The 24,129-nt window shown below is 27.9% G+C and overlaps 1 protein-coding gene across 3 annotated transcripts in view; it reads right to left on the bottom strand.

The window, feature by feature from the left end:
- LOC142320246 (aristaless-related homeobox protein-like) overlaps positions 1–24,129 on the bottom strand; it is a 430,467-nt gene that overhangs the window by 167,292 nt on the left and 239,046 nt on the right. For 2 of the 3 annotated variants that reach the window (XM_075357944.1, XM_075357946.1), the window contains exon 2: positions 13,320–13,506. The exons of the other annotated variant lie outside the window; for it this stretch is intronic. In XM_075357944.1, coding sequence (XP_075214059.1) covers positions 13,320–13,473 — 154 coding nt within the window. In that variant the 5' untranslated portion in view covers positions 13,474–13,506. The remainder of the gene's footprint in view (positions 1–13,319; positions 13,507–24,129) is intronic. 3 annotated transcript variants of the gene reach the window in all.

The following is a 24,129-nucleotide window of genomic DNA, read 5'->3' as shown; positions in this document are numbered from 1 at the left end:
GTTTCGTTTGGCTTAGCGTCTATTCTGGAACCCTAAGGCGACAGCGTATTGTATACCGCATATGTCCTCATATAGAAAGAGCATTGTCCATTGACATAGTAATTTAATTTAACCCGTAATATTTCATTGTTAACCTTTATAGCGGCTCATCAAAAAGTTACCTTTTGTATTTAAGTCGCTTTTGATTACGGTTAAACCGTTTCTCGAGGCTATCTTCTTCTTTTTTAACATCTATAGTCAAACTTCTAGTTAACCTGTCACTGTTTGCAAATGAAACTAACACATATACACATTAAAATAAATTCGAAAACGTATGTACACTAACACTCACACACCTACACATGTGTATGTACATATATATACACGAATTTATACGTGTATATATATATATATATATATATATATATACAAACGTTAATTCACTTTATTATACGACATTTATGAAGAATTCTATTGGCTTCTGTAGAATTACAGGTTGCCTACAATTAAGTAATCAATTATTTCATGTTTTGTCCGTCAAAACCGAATAAAATATTAAATTAATTGTAAGGCTTACAAAACTGGTATAATTTTAATTTAAAAGAGCAACATTATTTAATATAGGTTATGAATTAATAATTATCTTCAGTATTATTATAAAGAAATATAATTAACTCTATAATAATTCCTTCGTTTTATTTTCTTCTTCTTCTCTTTCTTTAATTTAAGAATGAAAATTAAAAGCAATTAAAAAGCAATTTTGTTTTAATGTTCCATGATAACCGTTTTATTGTGATGATGTATTAGTTATTAATGACCGAATTAAAAATTCTATTAGTTAACTTTGAATATATTTTATTAAAATTCTGTTTTTGCTTCTTCTAAACTGTTTACGAGAAACCATTTCTCATTACCAGAAATCTTTCGTAAATTAATCAACCTCTCTCAAGTAACTTTTTCTGCCATCAACCACAATAGAAAAAGCTTCATAAACATAGTTCATCTTATTGTGGTTTAGACAAAGAACAATAATTATAAATTGATTACTAACACGTGTAGGACTCAGTTCGAGTATATCTGTTGTGACACAAATAGTAAAGACTATAATAATTTTTAAGTTGTGGCGATAATAATTTTTACCGAAGTACCACGCCACCATTCATCAGTCGTTTATTTGAAATGGCATGCCCCAAAATAAATTAACATTTATGACAAATGTTCTTCTCATACCACTTAAAGTATACTTCTCATACACTTTTTAAAACAATCGTAACTTCATAAAAACAATAACTTACTTTTTACAATAATTCATACACTTCTTAAAACAATCATTTACCTAGTATAGTACAATTGGGCGCTATTAAAGCAAAAGCAATAATGCCAGATTGTTTTGAAAGTCTGTAACTAGTTACAAATGACGCATCTACAACAAATTGTTTTTCAACAAATAGAATCATTATGGAAGCAGCGCAAGTTAATACTGCGATATTACCGATGAATTCAGTACTGTAAACAATGACTTTGAAGATTTATTGTTTTCAACCATCAGTTTATTTTTCCATGATGACCCGTGTTTGGTTTATAGCATTCTCTTTGTTGTAAGTATACCATTTCTAATTTGCACATTAATTCCAATGCAATTTAAGCTATTATATTTTACGACGTAATAGAGTGTTTATAAATTTTATTGGTTTTCCAGAATATGGACTAATGAAATTTGGATTCCATTTCCAAATGGTCTTATTCTTGTTTCGATAAGAAAGACACAAAAATTGTATTCCTTTGCCACAATAATTACCAGTTGGATGTATTTCTGTAAATTAAAGCAATGTTTTTTTTGTATTTTTTTTAGATATTAAACAAATACAGAATTATATTAGGTCCATCATACTTGTACTAAGCATCTTTAGATCTAAATAAATTAACCTTTTATTAAACAAAGTTTTGTCAGCCATAAAAATGAGCCTATTGATGTAAAAAGGTTAAGGTAATAAAGATATAGTTTTTACCGACGAAAATTACGTTTCGGTGCTCTCTCGCACACACTCTCTCTCTCTCTCTCTCTCTCTCTCTAGCATGGTCTGTTATTACATATAGTTACAGTCGCCTCTGGTTCACCGTATTTTAAATAAACAAATTGTAGAATCAGACATCTCTTCTTCTGTTTAGCCTCCGGAACCACCGTTATTACTTCAGAGGATGAATGAGAATGATATGTATGAATGTAAATGAAGTGTAGTCTTATTCAGTCTCAGGTCGACCGTTCCTGAGATGTGTGGTTAATTGAAACCCAACCACCAAAGAACACCAGTATCCTCGATCTAGTATTCAAATCCGTATAAAAGTAACTGCTTTTTACTACGATTTGAACCTTAGAACTGTCGAGTTCGAAATCAGCTGATTTACGATGACGAGTTCACCACTAGACCAAACCGGTAGGTGAGTCAGACACCAGCTTGTAAGAATTAAACAACAAATTGCATATGTTTTTGTACTCATTCTAGTATTCATCACAAAAATGTGGGGAATTGATTATTTTAGAATGAGAGAAATGATTTATTTTTCAAATCTAAAGCTCAAGAAATGGAATATAATAAAATTTTACTTCTAATACGTACGTTGAATGTCTATAAAATTCTTTTATATAAAAAAATTATTTCTCTGTGAAACAATCTCGATTGTAAGTCTCGATCGATTACTATCGAGTAGTCTCGATAGTATCGTAGAAGATATAAAATATTATATATATATATATATATATATATATATATATATATATATACCATTTCTTTAACTGTTTTTATAAAGAAACTTTTGTTGCAGTAATTTATTTATTTTATTACTTCAATTAGAGTAATATTTATATAATTTATTTATTGTTTTTTAAATACAGATTTATTAAACGATAGAATAAAAAAATAAAATATCGTTTTCTTATGCGTAAAAAATGTAATTACCGTAAATTATTCATGTCTTTAATATAAAATGTGTATTACTTATGTTATTAAATAGAAGACAAACATTTCTTTTGTTGATTAAGAGAACAAATTATAAAATAAAAATATGGAATTAAAATAATTTCAAAGAAATTAGTAATAATGAACAATAATGATATAATAATAAGTTATAAGTAAAAATAGTTGTTCAACCACATATAATATTGTAACCATGTTATTGTGACTCACGACCTGATATGAATAAAACATGATGCTAGAAATTTTAATGATGACTAAATAGTTATTAATAAAACTCAACTTTTCTAATATAATTTATTTATTATATGTACTCGAATCCTGCAGGTTTTATACAGTTAATTCAGCATCATCACACGTTTATTTATTTTCTTTAATGAAATTTTGAAAATTAATTTTTTTATTTCCTTTTATATTCTGCGTATATTAAATAAGAATGAAAAAATTAATTGTTTTTTCTTCCGAAGTTATATAATAATAATTTATCATTTATTGACTGTTGTACACAATGATTAGAATTGCTTATTTACTTAATTATTATTTTTTTACAATAAATAATTAATGTCATTTTCTTACATTTACTTTATCAGAATAATATTGTATTAAAACCTTTGAAATTTTGAGCGATTTTTTTTTAATTACGTTTTTTTAAAATGTTTATCTCCGTTAAATTTTATTTATTTCTTATAATAAAGATTCATACTGATATTTTTTAAAAAGCAACATTAATATAAAGTAAACCATAATCATATGACCTTGTCGTTGATGAAAGATGAGCGAGATTTTGATAAAAGTGAATGCTCTAAATGATAGTCTAAATTCCGCGTGACATATCTTGCATAGCTCGAATGGAAATAGAATGTGTACATACAAAAATTAGTTTTCTTTTTCTTTTTAATTGGCTGAAAATTTCTTAATCATTGTCTCCCGTGCTACAGTTTTTATTTTGTTATCCATTTTGAAGACTCCTTTTATTAGCTTCCATTTAGAGATTTTATAGGGAAGTATTTTATTTCTTCTGGAATATTTTAAACAAAAGTAACTTTTGGATAAGAAACAATTACTAATAAGAAAAAAAATCCTTGAAAATTAGACAAAATGTTCATTCTTTTATTTGTCCAATTAAAAAGGTAAAAATCATAAATAAATAATTTATTCAGATCTCACATAAGTCATATAAGGAATAGTAGATTTGCTATTCTATCGGTAACAAAAAAAACTCTGCGGCATTTGCTTGGAAGGACCAAGCGAATCGTAGAAAAACAATCATAAATAAAATTATAAATAAAAAAATCTGATGTTGACACCACATGACTTCCTTGTACGCCTATTAAATTACATATACACATTTTTTGCTGCACTTCATTTAAACTTATTTCATTTGAAAGTGAGATACGATCCACCAATTCTTTAATAAAGTGGACAGTTACACAATTGCTGAAACTAAAAAACGTGTACACAAATTAAGATCAGAAGAATTATATCAAACCAAAGAGCGATTAAATGATCGGCACCAAAGAACAAATAAACGAAATGATGATCAACTCCGATTTAGGGAGAATATTATCCGTCAGTATCAGAGGAGTAATGAAGTAAAAGATAAGAATTTTTTGCAATTTATTAAAGTTCAGTGTATATGTTGATCTTGTGAGAGTCTATTTTTCAGTCACTCTGTAGTTAATTTTAATGTAGATAAAATTAAACAGAATTCCAAAATAATTAAATAAAATTATACAGAAATTAAACTATAAAATCCAAAAATAAAACGATTCTAAATTATAATTTTCAATTAATATTAAATAATCAGATATTTCACCAAATCTATTACATATATGAGTACACATATGTAATAATGCCTATTAAATTACATATACACGATTTTAAACGTACGTAAAATTCTATTTTACTAATAATTTCTGATTTATTTTCATATTCTTGTTTTTATTATTATTTATTGAAAAACTTTTTTTTCCAATCACAGGTTAATAATTATTAAATCACTATATTTAAATTAAAAGAAAAGAGTTAAAAGAAATAAATTTAAGAAAAAAAGTTAAAAAAAGGAGATGAAGTCTGATACGAACCGAAGTGCCTTCCCTTGTAAGATCGAAGTATTTCATTAATTAACAATTTATTTGACTATAAGTCTGGAACCAATGAAAATAAGTACCACTTATATATCGTTGAAAAGCTCTCGGTGAGGACTTATTACTGCAGTTAAGGAAAAGGTCAAAATCCAAATCTTTTGGAATTTTGAGCTTTTTGGACACTTTTGGTTCAGTCGAATGCAATCAAAAGGGGAGGTGCACAACTAGATGTTACAACAATCCTAAATCCAAAATTTGAACATCCTACGGCTAATCGTTTTTTTTTGCGAGATACGTACATATATATATATATATATATATATATATATATATATATACACGTACGTACGTACCGAGGTCACGCCGAAACTAGTTAAAATTGATTCAGGGATGGTCATAATGGATATTTCCGTTGAAATCTGAAAACCGAAATTTTTCGCGATTATAATACTTCCTTCCTTCGTACAAGGAAGTAAAAAAGAGATGATTACATTCTACATTAATACATAAAAATAATAACTATGAAGTGATAACGAAGCAGTTTACGTGAGAAAAGTAGATAAATAAAATTTACGAAAAGAAACTACCTTAAAGGCGTTAACCGTTTGATATTTCAAATGTAATGTACACGTTAACGAGTATACGAAAATTCGACCACGTTAAGCTTTGCGTAGCAGAGATTATGCTTGTTCTGTTGTTCAGAACAAGTTTTTATAAATTTCTGTTTTCCAGGTATATTAACCGTTAACCAACGGTTGCTTCTTTAGTTAATTACAATTCCTTCATTTAGCCTGTCTATAAATATGAACCAGTTATTTATTTGTTTACTTAGAAGTTATGGATTTTTTGAATAATAGTAAATTATTACATCAGTTTTCTTTCTTTCCAAGTAAAGTACAGCTAAAACATGATAATATAAATTTATTCAGTAACCCAGCTCTTTTTAAGTATATTGCCTTAATAAAAGTAATTATTACCATTCCAGGATGGTTATTTCGTAAATTGACTCTACTGTTTTTTCCCATTTATCAGTATCAAATTTTTAAAAGATTTTTTATAAGCGATATTTTTAACGTGATTATTTTAATAAATAAAATTTTTAATTTTTAAAAAGTTTTAAATTTTGCAAAAAACCAATAATAGTGAAGCTGAAGTTAAGTACGATATTAACAGGGGAGGATTAAAATACGAAGATATTATTTTAGAAAGTTAAAGAATAATGTAGCTAAATGTGTGCATGAAAATCGACTGAGCTGATGTCTATTACAGTAAGATATACAAACAGGAAGGCTTATATTAACGTTCCTGCACTAGAAGTACAACTATATTTGTATGACGTAGCAGCCGTTATGATTCAACTTCACATTCGTATCTCGTACGCTATTTGATTATCATCGAAACGGCATGAAAACTTTGCCTAAAATTCTTTCTTAAGTTTTCTAGCACCCAGAACATAATGACGGAGTTATACACGTCGAGTGCTTTTTTATTCAGCACGCACTGAAACTGGTAATCGAAAATTAACTTTCTGAAAAACTACAAAAGTTGATTTTTGTTTTGGATCAATAAATTAAGTTGGAAATAATAAATTTTTGATCATATTAAAATACATTATAAAGTTCTTAAACAAGGTTGCACTGGTATATTTTAATAAAATAATTAAATGTAATTCTTAAGTGATATATCACCTTACCAGCAAATAAGTGTTAAGTCCTCGAGATCTTTCGATTTTTTCAAACCATCACCAGGAGTTAAAATATTATAATTAATTCAAAAGTTAAAATACGTATACAGTCATGACTGTTTGCATGTTAACAGCATACTCTATACACTCTAATGTTATATGTTAGTGTGCATGTACTCTACCGTGTCATGTTAACAGTATTCTGTTAACTTGCTAACAGTCATGTTTCATACGTATTTTAACTTTTGACTTAATTATAATATTTTAACTCCTGATGGTGGCTTGAAAACCCGAAAGTTCTCGAGGACTTAACACTTATTTGCTGGTACGGTGGATGTATCACTTATTAATTATTTTTAATTATTTTATTAAAATACATTGATTTACTATTACTTTACTATACGTTACTACATTGCCGTTATTCTTATTTTCTTGTACTCCTACAGTTTAAGAGTTAACATTTGATGTTTTAATTATATTAGAGGTTAAAAAATCCTGAAAGAAAATCCTATTCTAATACAGCCAAACTGTTTATTTAACAAAAGGTCACTTTTGTTAAAAAATAAAAAATAAACTGTTTAAAAAAAATTCGACTAAGTATAGATTTTTGCCCTTTCCCTAGATTTTTCGAGATTCCTTTCCATAAAATTTGACATTTCCTTTTGATATAGATGCATTTTTGGGAATCATTCGTTTGTTTAACACCAATTTTTTTAATAAGGTAATTTTTTAAACATATTTGATTATTTTATTTACTTTAATCCAAATAAATAATTCTTTTTAATATCAAGAAAAATAATAAAATGATAGTATGACAACCCATAATCAGTACCACACACTTTTAATGAATTTCGTTTTATAGAATAAAATAAAAGCTTTTTATTACCTATTACACCTACAGCGTATACAACACGTCATCGATCTAAGTTGCTTTTTATCATTTGTTTTATGCATCGAATGTTGTTATTCATATTATGCTATTTAAATTTACGGATTTGTAGTGTAATACAATAATATTAATGAAGTATGCAAAATGTAGTCGTAATAGATATGCGTAATATACCATAAGATGACATTTGTTTAGGGGTATCTTCTATACGGATAAGTTTGAAAGAGGGGACATTGAATTGCACTCCCTGCAGACAACACTGTAAAATGAATTTATGTAGAAAGTCAACATAGTCTCGCTAATAAATGTCAAGAATAAATTTACTTTCAAGCGTCATTTATTGTAGGACAGAAGGTATTCTAAACATAAAGATACTCCGATGCAAAATACGTATAAAGTTTTATTTGCTTTACAACAAACAACATCTTAACAGAGTATATCTGCTTGCTGTAATAGTATCGCGTATTCCAGTTAATCGTAAAGATATATCAACCGTCTCGCTAAGGAATGTAGTCGTGAACGAATAAGGTTAGGACAAGACTATGTGGGCACCTTTCATTACCCATCTACACATACGCTACATGTCGTGCTGACTATAAAAAATACTTAACGGACAAATATAGATTATTGTTATTATTTCTATTTTTGTTTGATAAATTTGAAGATTATTATGTTTATAAACTATTTTGTTTTATTTCTTGGATAACATAAATTATTTATATATATTTTATATATTGTGTGTTTGTATTTTCGTGCGTACCGTAGGTTAACGTATTATTAGGAATTAATTAAAATAAGTTTCTTCTCACAAAATTTAATGTAGTACGGAAGATTTACCTCAAAACTGTACTCGGAATTTATTATGACTGACAAACAATCATGTACTTTATAAATAAAGACAACGTGTTAGTTCAGAACATATATTTCAGAACATAAAAATTATTTTCAATAGCTTTATTGCAGAATATAATAATTTTTATTATTATATTTATATTTGTTTCTATTATAACGACCCGGGCATGTTTCTATTAGTATTTTAATAAGGAAGATAAGAGGAACGAATGGATAGATGAAAAAAGTTAACCCACCGGGTTGGTCTAGTGGTGAACGCGTCTTCCCAAATCAGCTGATTTGGAAGTCGAGAGTTCCAGCGTTCAAGTCCTAGTAAAGCCAGTTATTTTTACATGAATTTGAATACTAGATCATACCGGTGTTCTTTGGTGGGGTTGGGTTTCAATTAATCACACATCTCAGGAATGGTCGAACTGAAAATGTACAAGACTACACTTCATTTACACTCGTACATATCATCCTCATTCATCCTCTGTTATCTAAACGGTAGTTACCGGAGGCTAAACAGGAAAAAGAAAAAGGAGGTGAAAAAAGTTAGGTCTTTTCCAAGAATGGAGCACGGTACGATAACCTGTACAGCAAATCGAATTTAAAATATTCTGTAGAATGAAAAAAAATTGAATTAACTTTGATCATTTACCTCTGGGATGCGGAATTGTTTATCCCCACCCAGCTATTTGGGTAAAGAATTTTAATTTTTACGTACATGAGGTAGTATAATTTATTAAATTCAATAGGCTTAATGCAAGTTTTTTTCAAGAAATGAAAATTATTACGTTGTTCTCTTCTACATATCTAGTAGATTTGCTAGATGTATCTGATAAATAATCGCTACCTAGCACATAAAATGTAAAATACTGATTTATCAAAAACCCTAAACATAATAAGTAATTAATTAATTGAAAGTAGAATCTAAAAAAAAACCTAATAATAAAACATAATGTAAAAAAAAAATCACACAACGTAATAACTTAACCCATCGATAATCATTGTAATCCAGGAAAATAAAAATTAATACTTCAATGACTGCAATAAAAATTATAATGAGCAAACTGGATACGTATTCAGCAATAAATACAAGAATATAAATTATACAATAAAGTATTATAGACCAGACATCATCTAGTAGAAACGGGACAAATATATACATATAATGCAAACTTTACGTACAATTCGAAAATTTCATTACCACAACACACTCGAACAATACGAAATTTCGAAAAATAACATATCTAACACACAAACAGATAAAATATTTTATTTAACCACATATTAACTGTTTCTTAATTGGAATACCTTGAAGAAGAGGCTGAAGAATAGTCTGTTAAAGACTTTTAGAAATATTTTTCAGTTATTTTGATAGTGATTTTTATTATTATAAGAATTTTTTTTTCTGTACGTTACCTGTAGCAACCGTAAACCGTTTAAAAATTATTATTATTATTTTATATAAAATATACAGTAAAACTAAGATCTACTGTTTGGTGAACTAATATTTAAAACTGATACCCGACAGAATGAAACAGCATGTCATAAAACAAAAAATCGTTAAATACAATTGTTCTATTATGTTGTAAGTACTTCTCCTTTTAAATAATACTGATTATAATCACATGAGTTGGAAAGAAATGAGTTGCAATAAAATATAATTATATAAAAAAATAACTGATTTTTTTTTTAAAAACTAAAATAGAGATTAAAACGATTGTAAATAACGCATATGATAATGTCCTTTTATGATATTAATAATTATTTTATAGCGCAGCTACTGACATACATGTTTAACTTAAGTTTTTCTCAATAATTATTAAAAGAACTTACAGTAAGTTGGATACTCAGACAATTTCTCTATTAAATATTACCCTGATAGATATAGAACTGCTACTTCGTAAAACTGTATCAGTGCAAGCAATAATTGCGTTCGGAACAGTTTAAAAGAGAAATAACATTATTTTAATACTTTGAATCCAGAACGGAAGACGCGGGGATCCGGTTATTGCTGTGTAACAGTTTAATTTAATTTCTTGTAATAACCCGAAGAACAAGTTTTGCGTGTTTCTGCTCTTGGAATTTAATTTCCATCCTTCATGTTAGCCGCTCGATAACCTTCCCCAAGCTATTTTTTTAGACTCGGCCTCCACAAAGAATCTAATCAACATCAGCATTTATCATTTACCAATTGGATTAATTCAGGACTAATATTTATACTGAATATAAACGTATAGGCTTATGAAGAACATTTATAGGCTAAACATAGTTAATAGGATTGGTATAATTAATACTAAGAACCGGCGTACAATTAAATTTACGATAAAATCCAGGTGGTGTTGATTTATATACAAATTTTAAATAACATTTGTGTTTGTGAATAATTTCCGACGAATAGGTTATTGTACGATTTGTTTACTCATTAAAAATTATATTCTCTAAATTTTTTACATAAAAATGAATAAATGTTAAAATTATTTAAAAAATACAAAGTTACAACCATAATTCTAAATAAATAAAGTTTTAATTTTCTAGGGAGGGGGAGAAAATTATAAAGAAGGGAAAATTATAAAAAAATAATAAATTTTCACCGATAAAAAATTTCACTTGTAGCGCCTAGGTTACCTGTGTTATCAGGTCACGGATAAAATTATATAATATACATTTTTTCATCAATTGTTACTCTTTAACATACTAAAACTTATTTCGAGACGGTGCCATAAATACAGATGTTCCTAACCTTTTATCTTCAATTGTTTTTAATCGTGTAAGATTTACATTAGTATCTCTCTAATTTATTGTCGAAACTACATTTTAACTAAAATTCAAGAATTTTTTAGTTTATTAGAAGAAGGAATTTTGGAATTCGGCAATTTTTACTTTCCTGGCTGTAACGATATATAACGATATATTTGTAACTTTCCTGGCTGGTATAGTAGTCGGTTATAAATGTAATGTTGCAAAATCTATATATAAATCGGTAAAAAGAAATTAAAAACGTTAGTCTTTTTTAAGTTTTGTGCCTTAAGGAGACATTTAAAAATTTAACAAAAAATATAAATTTAAGAAAATTGTAAATAATCTGTGAAAAAGTTTTTTTTCCAATGATCCCAAATCCAAAAGATAAAAGAAAGATTTATTTATTTTATTATTATTTATCTATTATTTAAATTTTTTTTATTTGGAAAGATTTATTTGATTATATACGACTTTGTGCGCATATATGTATGTATGTTGGTCTATATTTGGTGTCAACTCTTGACCCCGTTGACCGATTTGACCATTGACAAGGACTACCTTGGGGAAAAAGAGAAGACCTCAGGCAAAGAAAATGTCACGTTTGACTCTTTTCTAGAAAACAGTGATTTTACTACAACAATATAATTGATATTTCCCTGAATGCATAACATTCAAACGTGAAAATAATAAACGTAGGCTGTTTTTTCTCAATATTACAAGTTTAACTTGTAAAACCATTAAAATTTAATAGATGGCAGCACTAACACAATTTTTAAAAAACGTAAGATTGTTCTTTGCCTGACGTCTTCGAATATATTACATTTTTTGTAAAATATTGAAAAAGGGATGGTAGTGTTTTGTCCGAAAAAATTTTTGAGTCTTTACTACGGCACTGTAACAAAAAAAATTTACAAAAGTTTTAAGAAGTTTTTTTATCAAGATCACAAATTACTAAGAAATTTTATTTACTATTCACTCCCTTCCCCAAATAATGGCTATATATTTTCTTTTTCTATCTGTGTCTTGCCTCAGAAAAGGAGTTAATGGAAGTTTTTAGATCTATATTTCCTACATCAATAGGTCTTCAAACCACTATAACAAACCCCCATCCCACTGCAATGGTATGTGGTAATAAAAAATATTTTTTTAATTAAAATACTTTTTTTTAGTTTGTTAAATTTAAATCCATCTTGCATGTTACCACTTTCATTTAGATTTAAAAATTTTAATTTTTTGATAGCCCTTATTCTTTAGTATTTCTAGGAAAAAAATATTAGCAAAAAAGTCTCTCCCCCTTCCTTGAAAATAGAACTTTTGTTTATTTAGAATTATGTCTGTATCTTTGTATTTTTTAAATAATTTTAAAACATTCTTTTTTTAAATTTATTATTACTCCTAAGGGATAATCTACTCAAAAATTAATTTTATTTTACTTGAATACTTCCCCTTGAGTATGGTAACCCCAAAATGAAAAAAAATTTTCGCAATTTCAAATTTTTAATACTTAAAACGTAGTTTGTTAAACAAGTCACTAAAATAATTTAATACCCCCCCCCCCCTCTTATGGGAAGCTCCCAGTTCTTTTTTATTATATAAATTTTACTTAATTTTATTATATTATTTTGATTTTAAAATTTTATTGAACATAAAGGACAGAGCCGGGAAAGCTTTGCAATCCATTGCCGGCTTTTTTGAGAAGATTATCTAATACCTTAAAAGATTAAAACACACAGGTTTTATTAAAAATTTGTTTAAGAATTCTTTTTTGGATCTGATTGATATGTACAACAGGATTAAGTATACAATATTTTTTCTTCTTCTATAAATTATTTAAAGCTTATTTGATCCCATTTCGTTTAGATGCAGGGGTTTAACAATAACTTTTTTTTCATTTCTACAGCTCTTTTCAATCGCGTTGGATAGGAAACGATTATGAGGTTAAAAACCTGTAATTTTATTAATAGATGAATATGTTTCCGTACAAATTTAAGGTATTAAATGTAATGCAATTTTTCTTTTCAGATAGGGATACATTAATAAACTTTTTTACACTATGTCCCAGTCAGAGTTAATTTTTCTGAGAGTAATGATGTTAGAGTGAAATTATTACTTGTAGGATTAAATATCACCTGCATTTTTGTAGATTGGCATATTGATGTGCAACAGTGTATCCAGTTCATTGAAGAAAGCAACGGGAAACCACTCCACTCCTTTTCCCTGGTAAATCTGGCTGATTATTCTTGAGAATGGCTGTGCTGTTTTCAAAAGTAACTTGTCATTCATGTTATGTCGCCTACTACCGTAAGTTTATGGGATCTAACATTCACAGATGAAAAAGATATGTTATTACAAAGTGAAGTAAAAAGGAGTTTATTTTAAGAAAATACATATTTAATTATATTGATATAATCTAGTGTTAGTTTTAGACTTGAAATTCCTCTACTTATACTTTTTATCTCCCTATTTTAAAATTATATTTAAATCATTCACGAATCTCAATCGCGTACTTTGTTGATCTAAGCGTATTTAATTTCATAAGTAACCGACCATAAATTCCTGAGAACTTATTTAAACGGATTTACAAGTAATTATACAGAAAAATTCTACGCTAATTATTTTTTTTAATGAAAGAATATAATAATTTTAATTTTTATGTGTGTTTAATAAAATTATTAACAATTTATAAATAAACGATAGATAAGATATCTTGTCTTATGAAAAAAGAAATTCAGATATTCCGATAATTTAATGATTAAAGTTAAGTTTAGTCAGTCGGGATAGATATCAAGGTAACCAACCAATTTAACTTGCAAAATGTAGAAATTAATTTAAATATGAATTAAAAATAATTAACTATAATGGTAAAATTAATTAAATAATAATAATAAATTATAATCGATACTTTTATTATTATTTTATAATTATTAAATTAAAATAATTTATTCAAATAATTATATAATAATGATAATGTAGAATCTAAATTCAATCATCATTGTAGAGAAATCAAATTATAATTATAGGTAATAAGATATCTCCAAGTTTATTTCTAGTTATGTAAATTGATGATTATAAACTCTGCAGGGGTCATTATCATATATCTTTTTATATGTATATATACATGAGTTACATATTTATGAGCATCTGATTTAAAATGTTTTGAACAAGCGTAAAAAAAAACTCATAAAAGTAAATAACTTTTTATACGAAAAATAAATAAAATATTTTATTTATGTTATACTTTTATTTTATTGGTACAAATATTTTAATAATCGTTATAATAATATACTTTCGCTCAACAATTTTTTTTTCATAAATTTATTCTCCGGTACCAAGCTTTTCGAGTAGTTTGTAGTTTACATGATATAGAATTAATAATTACCGACTAATGCTGAGCTTATGAGTTCTGAGATCGGCCAGTGAAAAAATACCGCAACTTAGATTAAACTGCGTCCGGTGCATGAAGCATATTTATATTCAGCGTATTATTTTAATTCCGGTATCGTTATCTATTCAACACCCTCTCTTATTTATAAGCCTGACGACATATAAATTCGCATTAACACATAATAAATTAAAAAATACATACATACATTGTGATTTTTTTCTTTTCAAATACTGTCTGCCCTTTGTATTTTATCGATTAGAAAACAACTATTGTTTATTTGTGATAAAAGCATCAGTTTTATTTTAAAATATTGATGGCTGTTTTCTGTATACGGCAAACACTAGATGATCACTGCAACGTCGCGTACCCGAATGATTTTATTTAATATTAACTTTAAGTCCCCATCATTACAGTTCTGTATCCTATGAAAAGAAGATAACGAAGATCTCCGGAAGACGGAGATAGGGAAAAATCAAGCAGCCGTTCGACGGAGGTAACGAAGAGGCCTGAATTCTTCGGTGTGATGCCCTTCTCAGGGCTCACAGATTTCTCTAACGTTATGTTATAAATAATTATAACCAAAATTACACGGAGAAAAAAAGAAGAAAGAAGCAAGAAGAACTTCCCACTACAATGAACTCAAATCAGCCCCGACTCATCTGTTGAAAGAAGATGACGAAGATGAAGAGAAATAAGAATTCAAAAAAATTTAGATTCACACTTCTTTCCTTCAACTTACAACTAACTATTGGCCTCACGAAAGCGCATGTTACACCCTCCGCGAAGGGAGTGCATCGCATCCTCCAATAACTAGGCATTCCTGCTAGACCAGAAGGCACTAGCACTGAAAGGTCTTCAGCGGAGAGACTGAAGAAGAATCGCGCTGGGAGAAAGACGCAAATGCCTTGCTAGTCTTCTAACGATAGCCCAAGTAATAATATATCTAAATCGATCTGCAAAGGATCGGAACGCAAATTCCAATTGCATCATAAAAAAACAAAAAAAAATATATATATACAACCGCCATTACATAAATAAATACCCACTCGAAATTAAGAAAGCTCCAGCAGTAAAGGTCTGATGTTAGGCTCTGCGATTAGAGGGGGGATATATTATCTCCCGACATACTTGCGTTCCATTCCGTTTTATTTTATTTTTCTTAACTTTTTAAAAGATATATTTTTCAACCCCAATGAAAATTATAGAAAATTTTGTATATAATATCATCGATTTTATACAATTTAAAATTTTTAGTTTAGTATTTATCGATCTTCCTCCACCTCCAGTAATTTACGATTGACTTCCTATATGACGATGGTTTTTTAAAACAGGAATGGCCGTTTTCCTTTGTTTTTCTTTATAAGCCCGATCACAATTTTTAATCCTGTAATTCACAAACTGATGTTCCTGAAACATTACTGTTAACTATATTACATCATTAATGTCAATATTTAAACTATTATAATGTCTGTGACATTATATCTAATCTCTGGCTGTTCCAAAAGTTTTTACAAAAAAAAAAGATTTATCAGATTTAGAAAGAAATTTATTTACCATTAAAAATTGGCGCAATCATTTCTCATTCATTTTAAAATAAAGAATAATTTCATGCTTAAGACACTTGAAAACAGCATAAAATGTTTCCTCATCACCTCTTCATTTATGTATCCGTAGTTATATGTTGAAATTGTTAAACAGTGTGTAATTGTAATTAAAATGTTGCAAACTTGTTTTTATGAATTTCCTTGAAATAATCTTTCGTCCAGTTTGTATTTAACACACGATATGATTTATGGTGATAAAGGTTGTGTTGGAACTAAAATAAAAAGGGAGTTACTAAAATTTTATATTTTTTTTTAAGTTTAAAATTTCACTTTCTTGTGGACACGATAACTGCCATAATTTTGCGCCATTCACTTTAAAATTATTCGTTAAAAATAACTAGTCCCAAAATCTTGGTCGAGTTCGTTAATGGGAAAAATCGGAGCATGAAGGTGGAAATGGGGGGGGGCTTTTTCGAAAAAACAAAATATCGCTATAACTTTCTTATTAAGTAAAATATCGAATTAATTTAAAGTTCCTACTATTCTTTGGATAAGGACCTAAAACTTATCTAGTACAGTTTTTTGATATCACCAACCACTGGCCCAGGGAGTGGAAAAAATAGGGTTTCGCAGATAAAAAAAAATCATACCTTCCTTAATAGGCACAGCGTCGAATCGGTTTAAAGTGATCGTTAGTCCTCTAAACATTACGCAAAACCGTTGTCTGAAAACACTTTTGATAGAACCAACCCTTACGGCAAGGGATGACCAAAATGTTGCTGGAATTGTAAGAAGATGGGGCTTGTCGTATGCAAAACATATGAAACTTTAATTTCACATGCAACCATTGTAGTATTGAGTAAATTTGAAGTTTTTCTTAACTTTAAGGTGGAAATCTTCATTATTCCCTACTTACCACCGGTGAAATCTACTTCCGCCTTCCGGCGTGCGGAAAGGGATTTTTTTTAAATTTGTTTCTCTTAATTTTCGGTAAATCTTAATGAATCTTCATATATTTTCAACTGCGCATTACCTCTGAAAATTGGTAGGATTAAATAAATCTTAAATAACAATACTAATTAATAATTTGTTTGTCTATATTTTTTAACAATACATCGATATTATACAAAAAAAATTGATGAATTAATTCAACACTAAAAAGCTTTGTAGCTTGTTTTGGAAATGGAACTTTTTAACGTATGAAAAAAGCCATGCCTTATCGGGGTAAAAACCCGGAACCTCAGGATGAAAGGCCGAGACGCTACCACTCCGCCATGGAGATCGACGAAAAAAAATTATATTTAAGTTAATTAGAAGCACTTCAATATGAAATAACTACACATTTTGTTTGGTTGATTAAACTGACTTTGTTTTAAGGAATGTTTTTAATCATAGATTTTCTGTGTTACTAAATATCTTTTAACTCCGACATATTTATCTATTCATCTCTTATTATTAGTTTTTTTAATTTTTTTTTTTTTTTTTTTTAATTATAACAAGCACTTTAATGGGTCCAAGTTGATCTAAATAATATAGAAAAATATCTTAACTAGTTAAATAAAGAGTTCATTAAACGCAAAAAAATGAAACAAAAAAAAACAATTTTATTGTGCTTGTTCTTCATTAACAAGGAACACGAATTAGTTATGGGAACCGGAATTTTCATATGATAATATCTTAATGTTAAAAATAACAATTCCTTTCTAATAATAGTGTTATAGATATATAACACTGTAAGTGTATTATATAGACTACTATAATAAAGGTGTGGATGAATGTTCACATTAAACAACAAAATTGTCTCCATTACTAAGTAAATATTAATGGTATACAAAGGTTTTTATCTATGTCGTATTTAAAAATTGTTTTTCAAAGATAATTTAAAGTGTAAATAGTTATAAATCAACATAAAAAAGAGGTATTTTAAACATTTTCTTAATTTGAAATATCGTGAACTGTTGGTTTGATTTTATATGTATATCCATTACAGTTAATTACGACCGTTCGTGATTAATCATAAAAATATTCAATGTATATACTAATTCGTTCTATCGTCAAAAGATGGAAATATATTTATTTATTAACTATATCTTTAATATGAATAAACTTTAAAAGCAAACTATTTATAATAAAATATAATGCTAAAGTATAGTTCGCATTACAAAGAGAGGGTTTGGAGCAGTTTAGTTATGTATGTTACAAATTGTAAATATAAAATCACAGATTATAACGCAGTAAAGGAATAAAAAACGTAAAACGTTACATATTACGATGTAATAATATAATTATACTTACAGTTAACATACAAATATTCAATTATTCATATATTTAAAACACAAGGTCGCAAGACTTGTTCCACTTCGTTAAACGTTCCAGTTGATCGATTTACGTGATTATTTTTTTATGTTGTAAATTTAACTCTATTTTTTTTGTCTTCAATCATTTGACTGGTTTGCTGCAGCTCTCCAAGATTCCCTATCTAGTGCCAGTCGTCTCATTTCGGAATACTCCCTACATCCAACATCCCTAACAATTTGTTTTACATATTCCAAACGTTGCTTCCCTGTACAATATTTCCCTTCTACCTGTCCCTGCAAATATTAAAGCGACTATTCCAGGATGCCTTAATATGTGGCCTATATGTTTGTCTCTTCTTTTAACTGTATTCTTCCAAATGTTTCTGTTTTCATCGATTTGCCGCAATACCTCTTCATTTGTCACTTTACCCACCCATCTGATTTTTAACATTCACCTATAGCACCACATTTCAAAAGCTTCTAATCTTTTCTTCTCAGGTACTTCGATCGTCCAAGTTTCACTTCCATATACTTTCAAAAATATTTTCCTGAATTTTTAATTAATTTTTGATGTAAGAAAATTATATTTCTGACTGAAACAGATTGATCTTTGACACATGAGAAGTTAAGTTAATTGTTCTATATTCTTCACATTTACCTGTTCTTCTTTCTTTGACATCATGACAATAACACTATTTTTTAAGTCTGACGAAACTTCCCCTTTTCGTTTCATTTTAACAATTCAAAAGATCGGTTAATTTTTTTGCTCTCCCACCTCCAATATTATCGTCCAAGAAAGCTTTTTGATTTTTTACATTTACTATGTTAAATGGAAGAACAAAAAAAATTACGATAATAAATGTTCAACCATTAAAAGTTACTTAATTTTTTTTTTTTTGGGGTGGGAGGTATGAATGAATTATGATGAAATTTTATTGTATTATTACTAAAAGTTAATTATTTCAACTTTTAATACTATTAAAGGTTTAAATAAACCCAAAAACGTTTTAAATAAATAAAAAAAAAAAACGATATTTTAAGAATTTTATCGCTACCCCACCTACCATTATTCCCCTCAAAGTATTTTTTTTTTCGGTTGCTTGCACTACTATAATCCCTAGGAAGATGTTAAAAAAAAAAACATTGGTTAAAAAATATACAATAAATCAAAAGATAGCTTTCTTCCATTTTTTTGAAAAGGTGGAATTTTGGGAAAACTTTTTTTTAAATGATAAGATAAGCATGTACGTATGTACTGAGTTTAATATAAAGTGGAGTTATGTTTGAAAAATTTTGAGAAAACTGACCCCAAAGAAACTATCCACCCTACCCCCATACAGATATTGATTCCAAACTTTTATCTACAAATTGCCTCGTGTACACGAGTTTCTGCACAAAATTTCATCAAAATCGGTTCATCCAGTCAAAAGTTATTAAACTTCAAACACTCCAACACACGTACATAGGTATTTACAAACATTAATCCCTGCTTTTTTTTTGTTATTGGGAGTCCCTGGGTCATGAAACGTTGAGAAATACCAGAAAAAACCCATACTCCATTTTTTTGACTGATTACCATACTTTCCTTCTTGCAGCATAGTTCTAGAACTATGATGTCAGGAAAGTAAAATGAGTAAAAAATATAACCTTTCTTCCTAATCTAACTTCTTTATAAAACGTGATATTATTTCTAAAAGATAATCTCAATTAATTAATTTGGTATCAGACTTGCCGATTTTCAGAAAAAAGTTAGTTTAATTCGGTTTGGAAAAACATTAAATTTTTATGTACCCGGCGTCATTCGTATGTTTGAAATGAACTGTTTGATATTTATGTTGTGAAAATCGTTCCGAAGTTATTGGAATACTGACAAATATATTACCCAATATAGCCTGGATTCTCCTCCTGAAGTTAATCGGTTGAAATATTATCAGAGATATCTTTTCTAGTTTTTCTACTGGCGTTATAATTTATAAATTCATTTAACAGAAACAAAATTTTTAATATATTTATTAAAATATAAATAAATGATTAATCCTCCCGGTAGGTCTATTCGTAAACTCGTCGCCATAAATCAGTTGATTTCAAAGTCGAGAGTTCTAAGTTAGTTGCTTTTATCCGGATTTGGATACTAGATTGGGAATATCGGTGTTCCTTGATGGTTTTTTCCTGTTTAGCCTCCGGCAATTACCTTTCAGATAATACTTCTGAGAATGAATGAGGATAATATATATGAGTGTAAATGAAGTGCAGTCTTGTACAGTCTCAGTTCGACCATTCCTGAGATGTGTGGTTAATTGAAAGCCAACCACCATTGAACACCGGTATCCACCGTCTAGTACTCAAATCCGTGTAAAAATAACTAACTTTACCAGGATGCTTGATGGTTAAGTTTTAGTTAACCACACCTCTCAGAATTGGTAGGCCTGAGTCTGTTCATGATTACAGGTTTACCGGTACAAATTCACACATATTTTGCTGAGTCACTAATGACTTTAATTGTTGATGCGACTATAAATAAAAAATAGATAATTAAAAATATAGGGAATATATTTTAGCTATTATTATAGGAAAAGTTACTTTATATAGAAACAGTTGTTATAACATGCATATAAAGATTATAAAAGCTAGAAAATTTTCTATTTCAAGTTTCTACGAAAATTTAAAAATTTTCAAGATTAGAAGAATGTTACATTTTTAATAAGAAAAAATTAAGTTACAAAATAAATAATTTTTTGAAATATTTCTTTGTTATTTACTATTGTTAATTATCATTTCATAAATTTTCTTATCGATAAAAATAAACCTAATTATTTAAAAATTAATAATTTACTAATAAAAAAAATAAAAATTTATAAAATTTTAATTCTTTCAAATATTTAGACTTAATTACTCAACACTTAAGCATTTAATCGAAATTTTTAAAATATTTTTTTATTAATTTTAATATTTGGTCATAATTTAAGTTCAGTTTTTACTTAATGACTCCTTTTCATAATTATATTATACATTGTTCTATATACATTGTTATTACACATTATTTATACATTGATATATATATATATATATATATATATATATATACACACACACACACACATTGTTATCTCTTTACGTAATAAATATATGCATTACGTAAAGAAATAACATTTTAAATGATTCGAGCAGCCCTCGTGGGGAGGGGTATCTCGGCATTTCAGAAGGGAAGGTTGGGATATTCTTATGTTCCACGGGGGACCCCGATGGGAAGGCCATCGCCTTCCCATTTTTAAGGGCCCAAAGCTAGAGGAGCGCTTTAATGCCACGAAACGTGAGCACGATCGTGGCAACATCTTTTTAGGCGATTACCGGTCGTCCCCATAGTGTTTAAAAAGGATAAAAAAAATTATTCGAGCAGGTGAAACAATTGCATCAAACCCATAGATACCAATTCCTTTTAAGGAACGGATCTAAGCGATCGTTTTTGCACCTTTACGAGATTTTAGAAATCGGAAAGATAGAAATACTTATCGATTTTTATGAGCTGCTTTTTTTTGTACGGGTGAAGTTATTTTGTCGGGTTATCCCTTATAACATAAATAAAACCGATTTTGTAATTAAGATTATAAAGTTTATTGGTGGTTTTTTAAATTTGACTCTGATTTTAAAAAATTCAAATTCGAAGAATTTCAAAAAAACCTTTTTTCACTTTATACAGACGCTTTCAGAAGCTGTTTTATCTATTTATTTAACTAAATTTTGATGATTAAAATGGTTTTAAACACTCACATGCATATATATATTTAAATAAAATGTACGTTCAAGCGAAGGTAGGGATGCACGCTTATGTGTTTATTGAAGTAATAGTTAGGTAAAATAAAATGAAAGAACATTACGTCAAGATAATATAACATAATTGCTTTAAAATAAAGATTGTCGCTTTCCGACCAGCCAACTTCTCAAACAATATTTACTGATCAATTGTGCTTTTTCAGGGTGTGGTGTTATTGCTAATTTCTGGCTCTGCTTCAATGAAATTTGGAAATCTGTACAGAATGAAAGTTAAAATTAACCTTTAGTTCAATTATGTAGAAAATAAAAAAAATTCTTTATCGGTTTAAAACACGCATACGCTAGAGTAGCGGTAAGCATTTTGAAGTATGTTAAAAACTGATCGCCCAGTTTTTTTTTACAAACATAAGGGATATATGGTAAATTATAATTTATTTCTAAAAATAGTTTTGAAATTTTAGCTGGTAAACTGTTCATTTAAAAAATTGTTAGTAAATGAAAGTGATTTTTATAACTTGTTTAACGACTGTTTCCTGGGAAATTTTTTAAATAAATTTCTAGGTTAAATCTTGGGACAGTTTTTAATCAAACCAAAAACTTGTAAAGAATTTTAAACAAAGTAGTATATATATATATATATATATATATATATAGAACAGTTTAATGATTAACTAATGCATTACAAATTTTTACATGATGGTATTTCATTTTATTATAAGCGAAATGAAAATTTAATTATAATAGTAAAAGTATATAACTAAATAGAATTAAATTCAGTAGAAACTAACCTCGAATTCCTTCTTGCAGTACCCTCATGTAACCTATATGTATAAGCACATACACCCGCTTGTACTTAAGCGCTCTCAATTAATGATAATAACAATACCATTACTTACTACGGTTTATTAGAATGAACGAAGTTAAATATTCATTAAAAAGTTTTATCTAATAACAATAATATTTCTATTACCCGATGGGAGCGCTAGTTAGACTATAAGAATTGAAATTATGATAGGCTACCGCGATCGTGGTTAGCCCTTGAGGTCCACCGGCCACCGCGTACACCTCACCTGCCTGTAATCGACAGACGTTCGTCGAACGAGGTCATTAGGCTAATTCAACCCTAGACACCTGAGCTCAATCGACTTACTTCTTTTAAGCCAGGTTCATCGTGATTGCTTCACAACGTAAAAAGATATTATAAAATATAACTATACTATATTATTAAAACAATCATTAAAATTATCATCTGAGTTACATTAACATTATAGATGTTATTATTACAGTTCTATGGAATACACGTTGACCATACCATAAACAGAATTAATCATCGATCTAAAATGAATATATATTGTGAAATCAATTATTTTTCACGGCTAAATAGTGTAATATGCGACACAAAACCCCGTTCATAATTTCAAATAGTCGTAATGTATTGCAGTAAATGCCAATTTTAGAAATAAATAATTAACTTAAAAAAAATTATAAACGAAATCCATATCAAATCAATTATATTACACTTTTTCATCATTTTTTTATTATTATATAAATACTTTTTTTTAATTATATGCATGTGAAATGATGAACGTTGATTCATAATAAGTCTATAAAACTGTAATTTAAATTTCATTAAATTTTTGTATAATTGCAGCCTACTTTTGAAATCATTACTGTAAATTACTGTAATTTATTTTGATATGATTTTACAAAAAAAAAAAAAAAAAAAAATGTTATTCACTTTCAGTATGTTAATTTTTTTTAAATTATTCCATTTAAAAAACAAGTATTATTTGTTTTTTATTTGATTTCGAAATATTTAAACGTTACTTTTAAATTTTAATGTGTGATAGTAATAAGTTACTAACAAACGATTTAGTCAAGTGTTATTTATTTGAATTAATTTTAATTTTTTCTTGTTTTTGGGATTATAATAAAATTGATG

The sequence above is a fragment of the Lycorma delicatula genome, chromosome 2 (genome assembly GCF_047948215.1).
Source record: "Lycorma delicatula isolate Av1 chromosome 2, ASM4794821v1, whole genome shotgun sequence".
Classification (NCBI taxonomy): domain Eukaryota; kingdom Metazoa; phylum Arthropoda; class Insecta; order Hemiptera; family Fulgoridae; genus Lycorma; species Lycorma delicatula.
The sequence above is the reverse complement of the archived record's forward strand: the minus strand, read 5'-3'. Positions and strand labels throughout refer to the sequence as shown.